Here is an 18,046-nt window from a genome sequence, read left to right on the forward strand (position 1 = left end):
TATGCGAAGATTACCTCGAAAGCTATTTGTTTAGGTATTTTCGAAGAAGTCTAATTCATGTGAATACATTAGGATAACTTTATCAGGATGATTGACTTTGGTTGTATCTCATAAGAAGGCTTGATACAATACTAGCTTGCTTTCGAAGGTTCCATGGTTAAGGATAGAGTTGTACATACAGATCTGAAGCATGATGTTGTCTGGAATACAATGGGGATTATACTTTGTAGCACAATCATCCCACAGGGGACAGAATAATGTATCGTGAAAGAACTAGTAATTGGTCTCGTCGGAGTTGACTGCTTATCAATTTATCCGGTAATTTGCACTGGTACTTTTATGCAGGCTTCTTAGAGTGTCACAATGTATGCTGCGTAGCGCTCAAAGTGTGTCTCTGATTGCTGGTCAAAATGGGAATTCCCTGTTTGCGTAATGTTGCTTTTGCGCTTGATTTGATTTCATTGAATATTTGGGGATTGTATCTAGTATCAGGTGCATTTGTTGTAAGTCATATGCATAGTTGAACTTAAAGATCATGAGTTCATTCTCGGTCCTGCTTCAGTGGGTGTCAAAGAGCATAAGAATTAGATAAGGGATAAAGGAATGATCTTCCGTTTCTTTTTGTGATAAATACAGTAAAAGAGAGAATTTTTAATCTATCAGTATAGTCTAAGCGGGTTATAATATCTACATATAATGATATACTTATGAAGAAGCTTGGAGATTATTTGATGTATGTAGATATTCTATAGTGGTGACGTTTCTCAAAACATAGTAATAAAAACCAGATGATCTGAAAAATTCAGCTCAGTCAAGTGGTATCATCCCTTGCGCAATGCATTGATAGACATTTTTTATCACTGTAAATGGTAAGGTTGTTTGCCACCCGCACCGTCACATACTTGTTCCGATAAAGAAAAGTGGCGGGGTTCCCAGAGATCTCCATCTTATGATCAGTGGGAGCTTTTTAGTACGTACATCGGAAAAAAAGTACGATTGTTTTTTTCACCATAAGCTAAGGGGTCGGTTAGCGGTCTGGCCACATTGTGCCGTTCCAATGATCTAAAGCACACGCCAATGACAATTCAGGTGCGGAATACTTATCGGACGCTAGCTCTCGAGCTCGTCTGATTCCCTGCGATCGCCGCCTCCGCTGCTGCACTCACTGCAGGCGCATGTGGGCTGCGTTAATTTTGGGAGCAAATCGTTTCAACGCTTCGGCAGCTCTCCCTGCTTATCTCCCCCCGTTGAAAATACCTCGTGAATCACGCGAACCTGCCAGGTTTCTTGCCCACCTTGGGATTAACTGCTCCAACAAATCCGTCCTCACTTTTTAAGGCCTTCTCTTTGCTCAGTTCTGAGTGACGCATTGTTGTTTTTTCTGCCTTTTCTGCCTTGTTTCTGGCGCGTCCCCAACATGCAGTGACGGCAATTTATAAACCCGCCCATTGTTGCTGAGACTTCAGGGGACGACGATTCCCAAAATGCTTGCCTCCCTTTTGCGCCCCAAGAAAAGACGAGTCTATGCCGAGCGGTCGCCATTCTCATCGCCGTACACAACTCGCGATTCCCAATGGCCTTTTCTACAGGAAAATGCACCTCAACGAGGCCTTGAACCAGGCTATGAAGAGATCAACGGATACAGCGGCACCCATGAGGGGCCTGGCGCAAGATCTGAAGATGATGCCGACGAAGAGGATGACGAACCCGTTGAGTCCACGCCTCTCCTTCCAATATTTTCGGCGTCGCATCTAGGTACAGATACTCGCCCTATCATTCAAAATCCCAATTCATGTTCGCATGCTGATTTTTTAGACACTCTGCCGGTTTATGACATCACCCATGCCATCCGTCCTCTCATTGTTGCTCGATGCGAAACCACCCTGACCTGGGACCAATTGCGCTCGCCACAAATCTCTCAATTCTTGGTCAAACCTATTCAGCAGAAGATTCGAACGTTGCATTTCTCCCGGGCTACACTTTATGCGCTGATAACGAACTGTCTCCAGTTCTCGAAGGAGGTCCATCTGAATCCCGGCAACAGCGGCGTGAGCCAAACTAGGGCCATGGTCAGCGAGCTTCTCGCTATTAAGTTGCTGAGAGAATATTCGACGCGGGAATTGATTGACGCGCTTTCCTACGAATTCTATCCTCTCAACGGTCAGACGCCAACGGCAACTGTAAGCTCCGATCGGGCACCTGGCTGGTATTCGACTCCAGGAAGCAAACGTCCTGCTATCGCCCGTGTTTCTTGTCTCGAAGTGGCCATCCGCGCTCAGGCGAAACGGTTCTTGTCACATCCCCTGGTGGTACAACAACTTGAAGCGATATGGGCTGGCACGATTGTCTTCCATTCCGCATCTGATTACCTCCATCGCTCGCCCGCACAAGTCAGGAACAATGGGAGGCTGCAGTATGGTACCGCTCCTGATCCTTCTCCCCTTGGCACGTCGCATCGTCAGCCACAGCCCAACGTATCTGGACTTCGACGTTCGGTCACGATTTACAACCCAAAGGATGCCTCATTGTTCAAACTTTCACGATTACGTGTGCCTCGATACAGGCAGTTCCTGTCAACTTTGTCATTCGCGGTTCTGCTGGGATTGTTCCTGGCTGTGTTGAACCAACGTCGTCTCGAGATTACTCCGCTGGAGGTTATCTTCTGGCTTTGGAGCGCTGGCTTTATGCTCGACGAGATTGTCGGGTTCAACGAGCAAGGTTTTAGCTTGTATCTCATGAGCTTCTGGAATCTCTTTGATCTCGGTATTCTTTTCCTCCTTTTCTGCTACTATTGCATGCGACTCTATGGTGTCATCCTGCCCTACACCCGCAATCATATTGTGGCAGATCAAGCGTATGACATCTTGGCCGCGAATGCAGTCCTTCTTTTCCCGCGACTTTTCTCGGTTCTCGACCACTACCGCTACTTTTCTCAGTTGCTTATCGCATTTAGAATCATGGCTTCTGACCTTATCGCGGTCTTCCTTTTGATTATCATTGCCTGCAGCGGGTTTTTTGTTGCATTCACTCAGGCGTTTGGCAACAGCGATGACCATTCTCCTGGGGCTGTCGCGTATGCCCTGTTTCAAATGCTCATGGGTTTTACTCCAACAGCATGGAGTCTTTGGGACGAATATAATATGCTGGGCAAACTCATCTTGACAGTGTTCCTGTTCATTTGTCACTTCGTCGTTGTCACCATCCTCATTACTGTTTTGACGAACTCCTTCATGAGTATTGTGCAGAATGCCAATCAGGAGCACCAGTTTCTCTTTGCCGTCAACACAATCTCTATGGTCAAGTCGGACGCACTTTTCTCTTATGTCGCCCCGACCAATATTCTTGCTTGGCTGATCACCCCACTCCGTTACTTCGTGCCTTTCCGCGAATTCGTTCGGATTAACCGCACGATCATTAAGATTACTCACTTACCCATCCTATTTACTATCTGTTTCTACGAAAAAGCGATACTGAGTGCTCAGGTAATCGATTCAACCGACTTAATGGAGTCGACATCTCGAGGTGATTCATCAGACCGCTTTCGAGCTCGGCGTCGATTTAGGGCCTTCAGCTCGCAGATTCGACCCTTCGTCCGAGAGCCATCAGTTGCCACATACCAGAAAGACCGTGCTCTGGACGAGGTGTTTCGACGGCCATTCCGCGACGCAACAGCCAGACGTCCTGCCGCCGCCCTTGAACGCAGAGGAAGCCACAGCGTCGTCAACAAGTGGATGCAGACTATGGGATCGGGCTCTGTCAATCCCCCTGATGAGCAAGACTCAGAGGAGGTCGAGCGGCTCGAGAGATTTCCCCGTGGTCGGACGGGCTTTCGCCGGACGTTTACCAGGAGCTTGCGCGACTTTACCGAAACGAATCACTCCGCTACATCCGACGCTGAACCTCCCCATGTAGCATCCTCGCCTGCGACACCACGTAATGGGAGAAATTTCTTGACTCCAATGCGAAGCAGGCAATTATCGCGAGTTACGGGTATGGAAGGTGATGATGAACTCACAAGCGATGACAATGGCGGGTGGGCTGGAGAACAGAGATCGGGTGCACTGGATTCCGAGGACGATACGCCCAAGACCACCAGACAAAGTCCGATTCATACGCCACCCAAGCACTTCAGCTCTCGGCCATCAACTGCCCGACTCAAATCTCGCAAGACTAGTCCCGCTCGGCGGATCAAGAACCACACGCGAAATTACTCGGGCGCCACTATGCTGTACAACCCGATCCCTTCAGATAACGATCACGAAGCCGCCAAAGCTTCACCAAGTCCTGTCCGGCCAAGAGCGGAGACTCCTGATCCAGCAGGCGGGCCTGTCCTGTCTACCTCTGCAGATCAGTGGACGCTGAAAAGACATATTGCGAATGGTAGCAGGCTTAGAAACGTGACCATGACCCGATCTGATCCGATGTCTGTTCCGGATGTGGGTGGCTTTTCGGTACCCGATTCACACTTCCAGCGGCGCCGTCAAGCATCCATCCTCGATGGCTTAGGCTCGGACCTGGGGGACAACAAGGCGATAGCGAACGGTTTTCTAGGCGGTGTTCCTTCAAGCTTCACTACACAAATAGCCTATGCAACAGGTAATATCCGACGTCCCGACAGCCCAAGTAGTCAGGATATGCTCAGCAAGCTGGTACTGGCACGGATGAACAATATCGAAGAAGGCTTCCGTGAGGTGATTAAGGAAGTGAAAGACCTCCGACGTGGAGGAACTAGCCGGAGCGAAAGCCGGGTTGATGAACAACGAGGCGTCCTGCGTGAGAAGAAAAAGCGTCGTCCAGATAAGAAGGAGCCAAAGAAGGATCTCCAAGAATCTCGGAAGAGCAAGACGAGCAGCGAAGGGCAGTGGTCGGACGAGCTCGCATTCGAGAAACGCAGAGATGAAGGCAGTGGGGATGAAAAACTTTAAGTTTGGTGCAGCTGTTTGGGCGTTGAAAGCTCAAATTACGATCTTCCTGTATCTGATTGATTTACATGTACAATATCTTTGGGCTGGCTGTCTCACGACTTTCAATGATTCACGAAATATGAGCATCTGATACCCTTCTGCTACCTTTTGGTCACGGGCCTGTCTTTCCTTTCGTTGGTCACATACATGTGTTATCAGTGGTGGGGAATGTGGCCTGGATCACACATTCTGTTACTAATTCAGAAAAATGAAGCATCCCTAGAACCACGTCGGGATGGTCGTTGAATAACTTACTATGTGTATTTGTACAGACTGTTCACCTTATCGTGGCTCTTCTGCGCCTCTGCTCCCCTGAACTATTCCGAATTACATTCTAATATTCATCTCTATAATTGTACACAAATAATACCCGTGCTTAATGGTTATCATCGGCGTTGACGAAGCCGGGGCTGGAAATATGCAAGGGTTTCCCGGTTTGCAGTCACTTCTGTCAGTGAATACCGAGTGACTGCAACGTGAATCTCTGCCACAGTCAGTGGAAGTTCACGAACACGCGACATTATCGTTCTGTTTTCCCTCGCTACACTTTGTCGCGTTCTTCTCATCCCTTCTCATCTTTCGGGGATAACTCTGACGCACGAAAACTGGTTTCGGTGCTACTTCCAGGCAGCGGCGAAACGGTAAGGCTGACTGAGGCTGTGAGAGCTCGTGTCATACTAGTGATCATAGAGTATCCACGTCACTACCTCATTTGCAGAAAGGCGAACTCGGTGTCCTTTTTACAGTCTTTCTTCCGTTTTACCATTACCCTTCTTCGTCATTTTGTCCGTCTTCATTAGAAGGTGTGTGATCTCAACGAGCTAAAGTGTGAAATGGGTAGTACTGAAGCTACTCTAGATTCAGACCGATCGCGAGATGGCATATTTCCAGGAACAGGAAACCGATGAAGACGCGAGTTACGACCCGAACATTGAGGAAGATGAGAACATTTCCAAACTTGATGTTCTTCGATTTGAAGGTGCCGATACAATCGTCTTCATCGACCCTCCATCATACGTGCCCAACCGGTCATTGCAACCACAGTCTGAAGCGTCTATTCCCCATTATGTTCACAGCCACACCCTCTTGGACACAAAGTCTCCCTATTTTACGAAACTCTTTGATCCGAGAAGACAAGCTCGCATGATCAAGCGTTCTGAATTTCTGGGAAATCTACCAGATGGCATTAAATACGTTATTAACCTCACTCCCCCCTCAACGGACGACGAGGCAGTGGCGTTCACCACTGAACTATCTTGTCCATTAGGTATACGGACTTGGACCCGTGAATTAAGCCGTTTGGATTTACCTGTGGACTGTGTTGGCGGCGAAGACGAAGGAATCGAAACTGAGGGTGGTAGTAAGAAATCGGCTCTTCCTTCCGAGTATTCGGATTCTCGTCACCGCACAGGTATCGTACATATCCTGCAAGCTCTAGGAGGAGTTAACCCGTGTCTTGATACGCCTTGCAAGCTTTGGACCTTCTTTGCTCTGGCCAAGGTGTTTGGTATTGCCACCATAGGGCACATCAAAATCCATATTTTGACCTGGCTGTATGACGGTACAAATGCCTGCTTTATTGAACTTCATCCGGAAATCACCTACCGAATTGCCCGCGGAATTGAATGCGACTACCTTTGCCAGGATTCTTTCACTGTTCTGGTGGGAGAAGAAGCTTTGTTACGCCTGGCCAATGCGGGCAAACCTCCCAGACTCCAATGGCCAGAGGTGACATTCCACGGCCGACAACGCGAACCTTTGGATGATGAAGATCGTCAACGGATCGAGTATGCGAGCCAGAGCCTTGTGGACCGTATTCTCGAAGAATTTATACAATTGACGGGCTCACAAATGGACTGGCTCCTGCAGCTGCCGTCCACAATGATGATCTCTCGCCACATCGATGACTGTGCCGAACATTGTTCATTGGCATCAGATTTACTATCCTCGCTCAAGCTATATGTGCGGGGCCACATCGTGGCCAATATGACCAGATCCGTTGACACTCGGTCCTCAAGGTTAAACCATTACATTGATCCCTGCAACTACCCAGAGCATGATTACACCAATTCTTACAAGAATATGCGTTACGTAGAACGCATCATCAGCAAGACGTTCTGGAGAACGGTCAGGGGTGAGGGGTATAGCGACTGTCTCCGAAAGCCAGATGAAAAATTCCGAGATATGACAATCGCCGACCTGGGCGGACATCTCCACCTTTTCCAGTCTGAAAATGAGGCAAAACTCTCATATGTTTCCTTGGAAGACATTCTGCGGGCAGTCAACCAGTTCAATAACCACGTTGACTTTGATAGCCCAAAGTTTGTCCAGCGTGAGTGGGGTGGTGGGGACATTTTCATAGAGAAACGAGGTGGGAGTCTTCCAGATCTAGATTCTGACATTGAGACCGATGAGACACCTGAAGAAACTGCTACCGAAAGCTCCATGGCATCCGTCTTCGATCCAATCGTCTTCCTCCAGCAGGTGCGCACAAGTTTGGGCGATCTCACCGAGCGCATGGCAAAGGGTTGCAGACAAGGAGCGCATTTTAAACTCACCGACACCATCACCTGTCTCACCAACAATGAGTTTAGATACCTTCCGCTGTGGGCGGGTGGTGATGATGATGGATCCGGCGGCGTTTTTACAGATCAAGGCATACCTAATCTCGAGACGGGCGGATTCTCCATGCCAGGACCTGCAATCCACACAGGAAGTACTGCCCCCTCGACCACTTCCTACTCCAATATCGCCCCGAGCGAGGGTCAAAGTACAGTCCAGTGTGCGTCCCACAAGGCCACGGGAAGCCAGTGGGCGGACGTCGTCAGCTTAGTCTCCTCAGAGGGGCACGCAATAGAAGATGAAAGCTACGGACCAACCCCGGATGAGAAGCGCGAAGACACAGAAGATACATTCATAGACATGGACACATCAGCGGACGACTTCGAGGACTACTTCGATACTGATAGCGAGGACAATGACACGGTGATTGTGGGCACACCGAGTCAGAGTGACCCGATTGAGGAGACTTCTGAATTGTTGGAACACATGTCTCTTGAGATGGAAGCTGGCTCAAAGTGATTCGTTGATATGGATGAAATTTGACTTGTATGTGTATTTATCGCCATGAATACATAAAACTAGTATTAAAGTACCAATCAATGAATGAGTAGTTATGATTCGACATCCACGGTTGTACAAGTATCTATCACGTGACAGAATCCGGGGAGTTAACCGTCTGGGCGGCGACGTCACGGAGCGGTGATCTTATCGCCAAATAATCCCTCGCATTAATCCCTCCTCCACAGTCCAAGGCAGGGGCCCGGACTCGCCCAGATCGACCTTACGCTTTTCTCCGTCTTGTATAGCAACCCAAGTACATAATCGCGACGTCTAACCACCATGGCCGCCTCCTCATCGAAGCCATCGAGCTTCCTGCTCTAGTACGTTACCCACCCACCAGCTGAACAGCAACACACCGCGACATCTACTTCACTCCCCAACCTACCCTCTCTCAATAGTATCATCCCCAACTAACCACTCACCCAAATTCACAGCTCCTGCATCGCCCACCGCACAACCATCCTCGCCGAACACTCTTCCCCAGGTACATCCTCGAGCGCCGCCTCGTCCCTCGCTTCCATTATCCTCCCCAAGATCAGCCACGACCAACCGCAAAAGCTCACCTACACCCACCAGCGTCTCTTCGTGCACTACATCGCCGACTCACCCGCAACGCCCAGCACCCCCGATGACCCCCGCCAAGGCGAACCCAACTCCTACGCGCCCCTCAGCTACATCGTCGTCGCAACCGCCGAACAAGGCCGCCGCATTCCCTTCGCTTTCCTCCTCGAAATCAAGCGCAAGTTCCTCACCACCTATTCGCCCTCCAGCACGGACTTCTCTGCTCTACCGGCTTACGGCTGCGCCGCGTTCAACAATGAGCTCCGCTCGCTGCTGCAGACGTACAATACGGCCCCGCCGGCGGATTCGCTGGCTTCGGCAAAGCGGGAGATCGATAGCGTGAGGAACATCATGACGGAGAATATTGAGCGGGTGTTGGAGAGGGGTGAACGGATTGATTTGTTGGTGGATAAGACGGATCGGTTGGGTGGTAGTGCTCACGATTTTCGCATTAGGAGTCGTGGGTTGAGGAGACGGATGTGGTGGAAGAATGTCAAGTTGATGGTTTTGTTGGCTGTTGTGGTCGTGTTCTTGGTGTGGTTGTTTGTGGGGATGGGGTGCGGGTTGCCTGCTTGGGGGAGGTGTGTTGGGCATAGTCAGTAAGTAGGTAGTTGGTGGATATATGGGTTGCTGCGATGCGATGGTGTGTGTATCTTATTTGTCTTCGTGGTGATTATGAGGTGGAGGAACGGTTTACGATTGTCTGGTTTTCGGCCAATTGAGCGGGACATATGACTTTCTTTCTTTCTGTTTGTTTGTATGATATGATGACTGCGGCTGGTATTCATATTCTTAGGTATTTGTATTTACTTCTGGGGTTGTATACCAATATAATAACGTCTAGCGTGTCTTTTGATTAAGATGTGGTATGGACGTTGGTGTAGAGTGCCTGTAGTTTTGACAGGACTTCTTACTATTTAACAGACATTTCAAAGACTATACACGTTCAAGGAACTTTATACGACGCCAGAGTAAACAAGTCTACAAGTCTCTCCGTCAAGCAATCAGTACTAAGCAGTAGCTAGTAAGTATCCAACTGGCACACCTAAATCCTGAAGATCACTGCCGCAAAGCTGGCATCCACTACGCGACCTACACTTAAGCCATCTATTGAGCTCCCAACAATACCAGACAAAGACTACCACAGAAGACCTCATTCCACTCATCAATAGACAAATCTCAATCGAAGATCATCATATTATCTATATAAAAACTAGATATCTACAACAGCATGTATCTCACTCTCAAACCCGCAGCATCCTTGCGAGAAGCTCAGTGCGGGTCTGCAAGCGAGGCAGAACGCGATCTAGACTTTTGTCTAAATGTAAATGCATTTCTGCAATTCCTTCTGCGCCAGCCGTATACCTCTTCAACCATGGTAGTGGATTGATGAGGAGATAATCTGGCGCGTTGAGATAGAAACTAGGTTGGTTGGGAGTCGTCAAAGTTCTCCCTGTAGGGTGTTCAAAGCTCATTATAGGAGTACCCAATGCTGTCCTCTCTGCAACGAAACATGAATTGCGAGGTGAAGCATTGGCGGTGCTCAAATCTCCTGGCTCAGTATTGTGAAGAACACAGAGATGACTGTGTTGGCGATCAACTCAGACGACCGCGTCTGTTGGTTGTGGTACAAAGAACATCTTGTCTGGCTGACTGCAGAAAAGGTTGGAAGTTGCAGTATAAATAGTCGATCTTGAAAAGTGTGCGTCACGTGACTCTCCGCTTAACGCCGATCATGCTTCCGATTGGCCAGTGGGAGACAGCCCCTGTTGCGACTCACCGCCCGCGTGAGGCGGTGGGGAATTTACATTGTCGAGCCTCTTTCATGGGCGCCGCTAATCCCTCTTCCGATGCGGTCGCGTCACGCCGACCATTTGGCTTAATTTCTCTGTGAGGATATATGCTGTTTATTGCGGTCACAGTGAGGCCAGCTCGGGATACGTCTTCTAGAACAGCTTCACATCTTTCCTGTTTTGCACGTCGGAAATGATGCTGACAGCGAAGAATTGGCACCATACTTGATATCCATCTGCCTCACCAGCTGCGCAAGATGTCAAGCGAAGACTTGCAGTGGCTGGAAAGTTACCTGCGCCATGGATACGACCCAGAAGCCCAAGGCGTCGATGATCATGCGGCATTTTATCAGTCGAATCCCTACTTTGCTGTGCCCCCTTCCTCGTCTTACACAGCTGCCCGCAATGGCTCTGCCGGGTCTCATGGATATCAGTATTCAAACGAGAGGGATGTGAGGCCTGGCTCATTTCCAGAAAACCAACATCACCCTCCCAATCCTCGGTCTCACCAAACGCAGTATACCCAAGCTTCTACTGTGGCACCACCCCCAGGCTCGCATACTGAAAGCTCGTCCCGTTTCGCTGCTCCTTTTGGTCCGAAGTCGCTGCCCTCCAAATCACCGAGGCCCCCTCCTTCGCAGGAATATAAACGTGCGCATCAGTTGCCGAAGCCGGTGCAGACACACAGGACTGGCCCTCCAGCAGGGTATAAGCCGCCCCCTCCTCGAATGTCTCAACCGGCGCCTCAGTCCTATCCAGCGCCCCCTCCAGGGTACCAGCCGGCTTCAGATTCAGCGCCACATTCAGCCCCTCAAGCACCGTCAAGACCGACCCCGCCTCAGATGTCAGGCTCTGTACCCTCGAGTATACCCCCTGCCCAGTCGTCTAGTACCGTATTCACAAGCCAGCCTCATGTCCAGCCCTCGAATGCTGTCATTTCGCCCCTGCTACTGCAGACGTCGAATACGGCCCCACCATTACTGCCACCTACACCAGCGCAAGCTCCCAATTCACATCCTTCACCTATGCCACCGACGCAATTCACTACACATCCTTCATATTCACCTCTGACAGCCCCTCAACCAAGTTCGCACGTCACCCCAACAACCTCAGCTCAGACATCCAACTCGGCTCCTCCAGTGACCGTCCCGACTACCCAGCCGTCGACTTCAGCGCCTCCGCCCAATCCACCTGCGCAGATGACGGATACAACCTTGCAAGCTACAATGCAGCAAACAAATACTGCTGGGAATGGTAGTGAGCCTGGTCCTGATGCAAAGAGACGTCGGATAGCGCCCCCATCCACCTCTAATCGGTCATCCGGGCGACCCTTATTGCCCAGCTACGCAACAGCGCCTGCTGAGGATCGTCCGGCTGCAGGGCTCTCTATCTACAATTATTCACCACAAACAGGAGGCACCGGCTCCCCTGCACCCAAAAGCCATTTGAGATCGCGTGCCGACATTGTTAAGCCGCTACGTGAGGAGGATGCCGTGGATAAGGTGATCTATGACCCGAAGACGATCGCCAGAGATGTTCTCATTGCAGCCGGCCGCCACCCAACAGAGGAGACACTGAACCATCACCTTCTTCGTTTGCGCGATGTTTTCGTTCATGTGGACACTTCATCGGACCTGTCGACCTTTCGCTGGGATCTAGTCGACGCGCTGGAGCCACGTGACCCAGAACCGCCAAAGTCGCAGCCGCGGCCGCGGCCGCGTCCCGCGCCTTCACTGCCTGTCCCTCCGAGCACCACCAACACCACTCTTCCCCCTCCACCACAAGCCCGGCAACCGCCACCTCTTCCCCAGTCACAGCCGGCACGACAATATCCGTCTTTGCAGCCCCTGCAGGGTCAGCCGGTGTTGGGTCAGCACCTTGGTCCTTTCAAGGCTGCCCCTCAGCCACAGAGCGGCCCATCTGCCTCGGCAGCGCCCCCGCTACCACAACCGCGGCCGCAACAACCGTCAACTCCTCAGCCCCCGTCACAATCAAGTGTACCTACCACAACCACGCGAGTGACACCGATGACGGGCAAAAGAAGACCGGGTCGGCCCCCGGGCAGCACGAACAAGGCGCGGCAGCAGCCCCAGCAGCCCCAGCAGCCTCCCATGTCGTCGGCAGTTCCGTACCCGGTATTTGCATGTAATTGGACGAATTGCCAGGCGCAGCTGCACAATCTGGATGGACTGAAGAAACATGTCTTCAAGGTGCACGTGTCTCAGACGCTCACTTGCGCATGGAAGGGGTGCACTTTCCCAGACGCTTTGCCTGCCGCAGTTTTGTTCAAACATGTGAAGAAGGAGCATTTGGAACCGATCGCATGGAAGCTCGGGGATGGGCCCACTGTGCCTGTAACTGGTGAGAAAGCATCTGCTGGATGATAGCATTCTTTCAGCTTGCGACTAGTTTGATTGTTTGGAGCAGTGATTGATTTTTTAACTTTGACTTGTGCGATGTAGTGGGAAACGATGCTAGCGGCAGTCCTGGGCGGCCCTTGGCCTTCCCAGACACCGCACAGCCCAACAGTGAAGACTCACTCATAATCCCTGCCAGCGGCAGTTCCATCCGTGCCTTTAACCGAGTGCATGGGAATAATACTCAACAGGAGAGGTCCCGGGAGATCCTTAAGGCAGTCCAGCGACTGAAGGAGCACATTGGAGTCGGACTTGACCCGGGCGGGTGTGAGCTCGCGACCCCGGCGCGGAATGAGCGATTGAACAATGACGAAGATGTCTACGAGGTGGTGCCAACGACCTAGAAGAACCGTGATCTGTGATACCCTCACTTTCTTATTTTTTGTTGTAGTTTCATCGGTTTCGCATTACATGACATGGCATTTGACAGCGGGATTGAGCGAGTGTTTTTGAGCGACGGTGTTGTTGTTCGCATTCAGCATGCAGATTCTCCTGGGATGTTACACCTCTGTAAATCATAGCAACATCAACCATGTACCATATAGATAATGGATCCAAATCCGACCAACTGGAAAGAAGTATTGAAAATAGGGTAGCTATATTGACGACGACCACCGGGGTATCTATTCATCGCCACTTTTCTGTTCTGTTCCACCACACTCTCGCCATCATCCATCCCCCCCCCCTTCCTTGTCTGTCTGTCTGTCTCCTTTGCGCACGCCCAGGAACAATAGACCATAACATTGTAGTATTTGTATCGCAAAGTCCGAAAACCAAACCGCAATCCAAGGCCAAACCCATCAATCAATCAATCGATCGAATCAACCGACAATTATAATAACGACACTGCCCCTGCAATTCCTATTCCAAGTCCAAGCCGAATCAAATCAAATCAAATCAAATTCACGCAGTAGTAGTCGAACCAGCCGACGCGCCCGTAGATTGTTGCTTGCTGTTGCTGTTGTTGTTTTTGACGTCGACCTCCTCGTCATCTTCTTTCTGATTGACCTCGAGGAAGTGGTAAAGAACGATCATCATCATGGCGCAGGAGCCGAGGAAGACGGCCAGACGGTGAAGTTCGTCGTCGGTGATCATTGTGGAGGGTAGTAGGTAGTTAGGTATTAGGTAGTTGTTGTTTAGCGCTTCAGGGAGAAATTGGACTGGTTGATTGTGATGAAGAGGTAAGTAATTGGATAAAGTAAGGTACTTTTGTTTTTTTTTTTTTTTGTTGTGTAGTAGTAGTAGTAGTAGTAGTGAAAAGAGAGAGGAAGGGGGAGTGAGTGAGTGTTGTTGGTGGGATGACGGAAGGGGAGTGTGATTGCGCGGAAGCCACGTTGATAGTTAGACTACTACTAGTACTTAGTAGTCGGAGATGGAGAACGGAGCTGAGGGAATAGAGAAAACCCGATTGGGGATGGGGGGTGTCGGTCGGTCGGTCGAACCATAGAAGAGTGATGTGTGGTTGATGGGATTTTCTTACGGCGAAAAGCTTACATAGTTTTGAGGGAAAGTGTAAACAAGATTTTTGTCAAGGAGGGGGAAGGAAGAACAGGAAGGAGAATTGGTTGTTGCTTGCTTGTTAACGTACTTAAGTTAAGATAGATAGATGAGATAGTTGGTATTTACTTGGTATCCCGTTGGTGTAGATGCAGTACTTGATAGTTTACGTGCGTAAAGTTACCGGCTCAGTCAGCATCATCACTTCTCCACCATCCATCCATCCATCCATCCACTACCAACTCCAACTCTCTCTCTACTCTCTCTCTCTCTCTCTATCTATTCTGAACTATCGATCAACTAACTAACTAACTCTGCCACCCAACTTCTCAAGACGGACGATTCCAAATATTTTCATCCTCTACTCTTACCCACCCCCTTGACAACTGTTCGAATCTTTTTTTCCCTTTCCTTTGTTGCAGCTTTCTCTCTGTGTCACACATCCGATCGCTGCAGCTCCACCCTCACCGGCCATTCCCAATCGTGAAGCGTGAATGGGTGAGATGCTGGGCGCGCTGCGGCTGTCGGTGGAGACTCGAGCTAAAGAAACGTCTGGCTGGTCTGATCGATCATCCTTCGGCCTGTCAAAAAGGCAAGACTAGGATAATAATTAATAAAGAAAAGGGAAAGAAAAGTGGTATGTCTCTCTCTTTTTGGTCTTCTACACCTTCTACTGCACTGGTCGTCCTGCATGATTCGTGTCGCCGTTGCGTCTAGTGCTAGTTAACTAGTTAATTCAATATCCCCCCCTACTGCCAGTCATCGTCCTAGAATCAATCCATTCGGCCTTCTCCGATTGTATCCATCGTCTTTCTTTCCATCCCTGGATCTTTTTTTTAGAGAAAAATTAATCTCCTTCTCCTTCTCCCTCCTCCTCCCCCCCCACTTCACTTCCCGCCCGCTTTTTTCTTGTGCTTCCATAAAACCTTCCTTTCCGCCGTCACCCCCGCTTGTACCGAACTTCCGCTTGCCGTCTTTCTTTTCTCCTTCTCCTGCTGGGTTTCAACTTGTCTCTGTCTTCTTCTTTTCCTCTTTCTCTTCTTCTCTGCATGGTGCTGGAATTGCGCAAATGAGACCACCAGCTTATTAATTCCCAGTAACCATTCAGCAATTGTTCCCGCCTTCAACATGGATCAAGGTCTCCAACAAAACCCGTTCATCTCCGTCAAGGACTCCGGTTCTGCCAAAAACTCGGGCCCGTCGCTGCTTGCCTGTCTGCTGTGCCGACACAAGCACCTGAAATGTGATGGAAAGACTCCTGTTTGCGGTCGCTGTTCCGCCACAGGCTCTGAATGTCAATACACCCCGTCGCGTCGCGGGTACAAGGGCCCCTCGAAGAAGCGTCGAGCCAATCCATCCTCCCCCGACCAACTCCCCGCCGACATGTCGACCTCCTTCGAGCCCCAATACTTCAACGTGCCGTCCGACTGGACTCTGTCGAGTAACATGCCCATGTCGTATGCGGTGGCAGCCGCCACCACCACCCCCGTGCCGACTTCCCTGCCCTCCTCTTCCTTACCCTCCGGCAGTCCCGCTCTGACAGATAACTCTGGCTCCTCGCACTCGCAGACGGTCGGCGTCACCAATAGCCCCATGACTCCAGACTCGATCTCTACCATTGCAGGCGATGGCTATCTTATCGACATCTTCTACACCTATTTCCATCCTTCCCACCCGGTCTTGCCGCCCCATCGTGTCCTTTACCGCAACCACGTGCCTGCGTTCCTGGAGCATGTCATCAAGTTCATTGGGACCCACTTCACTCCGGCCGCCAACAGTGAGAACTACCGGCCGACGGTCATGTCGTCCGTGATGGACCAGGAAGGGTCCATTGAAAAGTTGCAGGCCCTGGTGCTCCTCGCCATTGTCTTGCATTCCCGCAATGAGCGGCAGAAGGCGGGCGAGTGCGTGACGACGGCTGTCAATCTGGCCTTCGAGTTGGGATTGAACAAAAGAGACGCTGCGCCGCAGCTCAGCTATGGCGACCCGGTGCGGGAAGAGAGCTTGAGGCGCACCTGGTGGGAGCTCTTCATCATTGAAGGCATGCTCACTGCACTGGGTGTTCAGCCAGCTTTCCGGTGCAATTCTGGGCCGCTCGAGGTACCATTGCCCTGCGAAGAGCGGATCTACCAAGATGCCCTCCCACCTCCGCCTGCACCCACGATTGCGCAATTCGACGAGCGTGTCTTTGCAGATGAGGAGCGAGACTTCTCTTCCTTCACTTACCGAATCGAGGCCGTTCGCATCCTGGGACGCGTAGTGGCCATCCAAGACATGATTGAGGGCCAGCAGGACCATGTCGAGGCCATTGACGCACGGATTACCAGTTTCTTCCACCACCTGCCCGAGAACAAGGCCGAACTGCTGCGCTCGGACGGGTCCGTCGATGAGATGATGTTCCAAGCGACAATGATCGTCAACGGCTCTGCAATATACCTCCATTTCCCGCGATCTGATCTGCTGTCGTCCCCCGCGGTGGCAGCGGAGGTTATTTGCGGCCATCACGGGCCGCTGAGCATCCCCGCCTTCTCGCATCATGCGCATGCCATGAAGGCGGTCAAGGCAGCCAGCGAAATCTCCTCGCTGGCGTCTATTCGCATGCCAGTTGTGAAGCACACGCCCTTCTTCATCTGCGCGCTGGTCCTCAGCTCCATGGTGCAGTTGGCTGCGTGCTCTGTCAAGGCCGGGCAGATGCCCGACCCCAGCCGTGATCGGCTGACGCTTACCATTGGCGTTTTCAAGACCCTGGGACGGACCTGGGCGATTTCGCAAACGATTATGCATCAGATCAAGGCGGTCGCTCGTGATGTGATGGACCTTGGTCTTCGGCCTACCATGCCTGAAATTGACCTGACCACGGTCCTCGACAACAGTCGGTTTTGGATACCCGACCTCCTTCCAATGGCCAGGTAAAGAGGCGGGGCTCTATACTATATGCACATGAAATTTCGGGTTGCTTATTGACCGACCCTTGCACAAGCCCCTTCTACTTTCCTGTCGATATTTTACCTACCATGGCAATGATACCCCTCCCCGACCGATAATGATTGCTTGTCCAAAAAAGAAAGTCACTGAGATGATGCCAACGAGTTGATTTCATTGATCCGCTGGGGATCCCATGCGCTTAGGGGGGTTATTATTTATTCATCTATCTTTTCTTTATCCTATGTTTGAAAATAAGAATAAGCTATATTTTTGCCGATCTACCAGCTATACTGTTTTGATATTTCTGAAATGACCTAACGAAAGAACTACTTTGGCTGGTAGCTATTTACATCAGCTTCAATTGCGAGTTTTTGTACAATGATCAGGGTGAAACGTATTCAATAGCGCTATGTTTTGAGGTAGGTAGGAATCAATAGTGGTGAAATACTCACATATTGTCATTGATAAGATTGGTCATAAGATAATGAAATTGCAGTGTCTGAAACTCAGTGTGCTCACGGACCTCTCGATATATACTAAGTAGTACTTAGTATCTCATCCAGTCGGACACGTGCTATGCTTCCTTTTCTCATACTATTCCCCACCTCTACTTCAAACTGAACTAAAAAGTACTACTGCTAGTGCTACCCTAGTCACTACTACTAAGTATTACTATTAGTTATAAGGAGAATCTCACAAGTGATATTCTGAATTATGTATAGTACTCAGTAGGTAGTAGTAAGATGACGAATTTCAATTCTCTGTA

At 50.3% G+C, this 18,046-nt stretch overlaps 5 protein-coding genes across 5 annotated transcripts; 4 read left to right on the forward strand and 1 right to left on the reverse strand.

Annotated features, from left to right (window-relative positions):
* Positions 1-1,484: 1,484 nt before the first annotated feature.
* Positions 1,485-4,925, forward strand: AKAW2_51597S (uncharacterized protein; the record flags this gene model as incomplete). Its single annotated transcript, XM_041691543.1, has 2 exons — positions 1,485-1,755; positions 1,816-4,925. 2 exons carry the CDS (start codon positions 1,485-1,487, stop codon positions 4,923-4,925), a joined length of 3,381 nt encoding a protein of 1,126 aa, XP_041545018.1.
* A 915-nt stretch (positions 4,926-5,840) lies between these two features.
* AKAW2_51598S (uncharacterized protein) lies at positions 5,841-8,045 on the forward strand (the record flags this gene model as incomplete). The annotated part of the gene is made up of 1 exon (XM_041691544.1): positions 5,841-8,045. The coding sequence occupies one exon, from the start codon at positions 5,841-5,843 to the stop codon at positions 8,043-8,045; it is 2,205 nt and encodes a 734-aa protein (XP_041545019.1).
* A 321-nt stretch (positions 8,046-8,366) lies between these two features.
* On the forward strand, positions 8,367-9,251 carry AKAW2_51599S (synaptobrevin family protein; the record flags this gene model as incomplete). Its single annotated transcript, XM_041691547.1, has 2 exons — positions 8,367-8,407; positions 8,522-9,251. 2 exons carry the CDS (start codon positions 8,367-8,369, stop codon positions 9,249-9,251), a joined length of 771 nt encoding a protein of 256 aa, XP_041545020.1.
* Positions 9,252-13,761: 4,510 nt separating this feature from the next.
* AKAW2_51600A (dolichyl-diphosphooligosaccharide--protein glycosyltransferase subunit 4) lies at positions 13,762-13,953 on the reverse strand (the record flags this gene model as incomplete). Its single annotated transcript, XM_041691548.1, has 1 exon — positions 13,762-13,953. One exon carries the CDS (start codon positions 13,951-13,953, stop codon positions 13,762-13,764), a length of 192 nt encoding a protein of 63 aa, XP_041545021.1.
* Positions 13,954-15,483: 1,530 nt separating this feature from the next.
* Positions 15,484-17,268, forward strand: AKAW2_51601S (Zn(II)2Cys6 transcription factor; the record flags this gene model as incomplete). The annotated part of the gene is made up of 1 exon (XM_041691549.1): positions 15,484-17,268. The coding sequence occupies one exon, from the start codon at positions 15,484-15,486 to the stop codon at positions 17,266-17,268; it is 1,785 nt and encodes a 594-aa protein (XP_041545022.1).
* Positions 17,269-18,046: the final 778 nt, after the last annotated feature.

Source organism: Aspergillus luchuensis, chromosome 5, assembly GCF_016861625.1.
Source record: "Aspergillus luchuensis IFO 4308 DNA, chromosome 5, nearly complete sequence".
In the NCBI taxonomy this organism is placed as follows: Eukaryota; Fungi; Ascomycota; class Eurotiomycetes; order Eurotiales; family Aspergillaceae; genus Aspergillus; species Aspergillus luchuensis.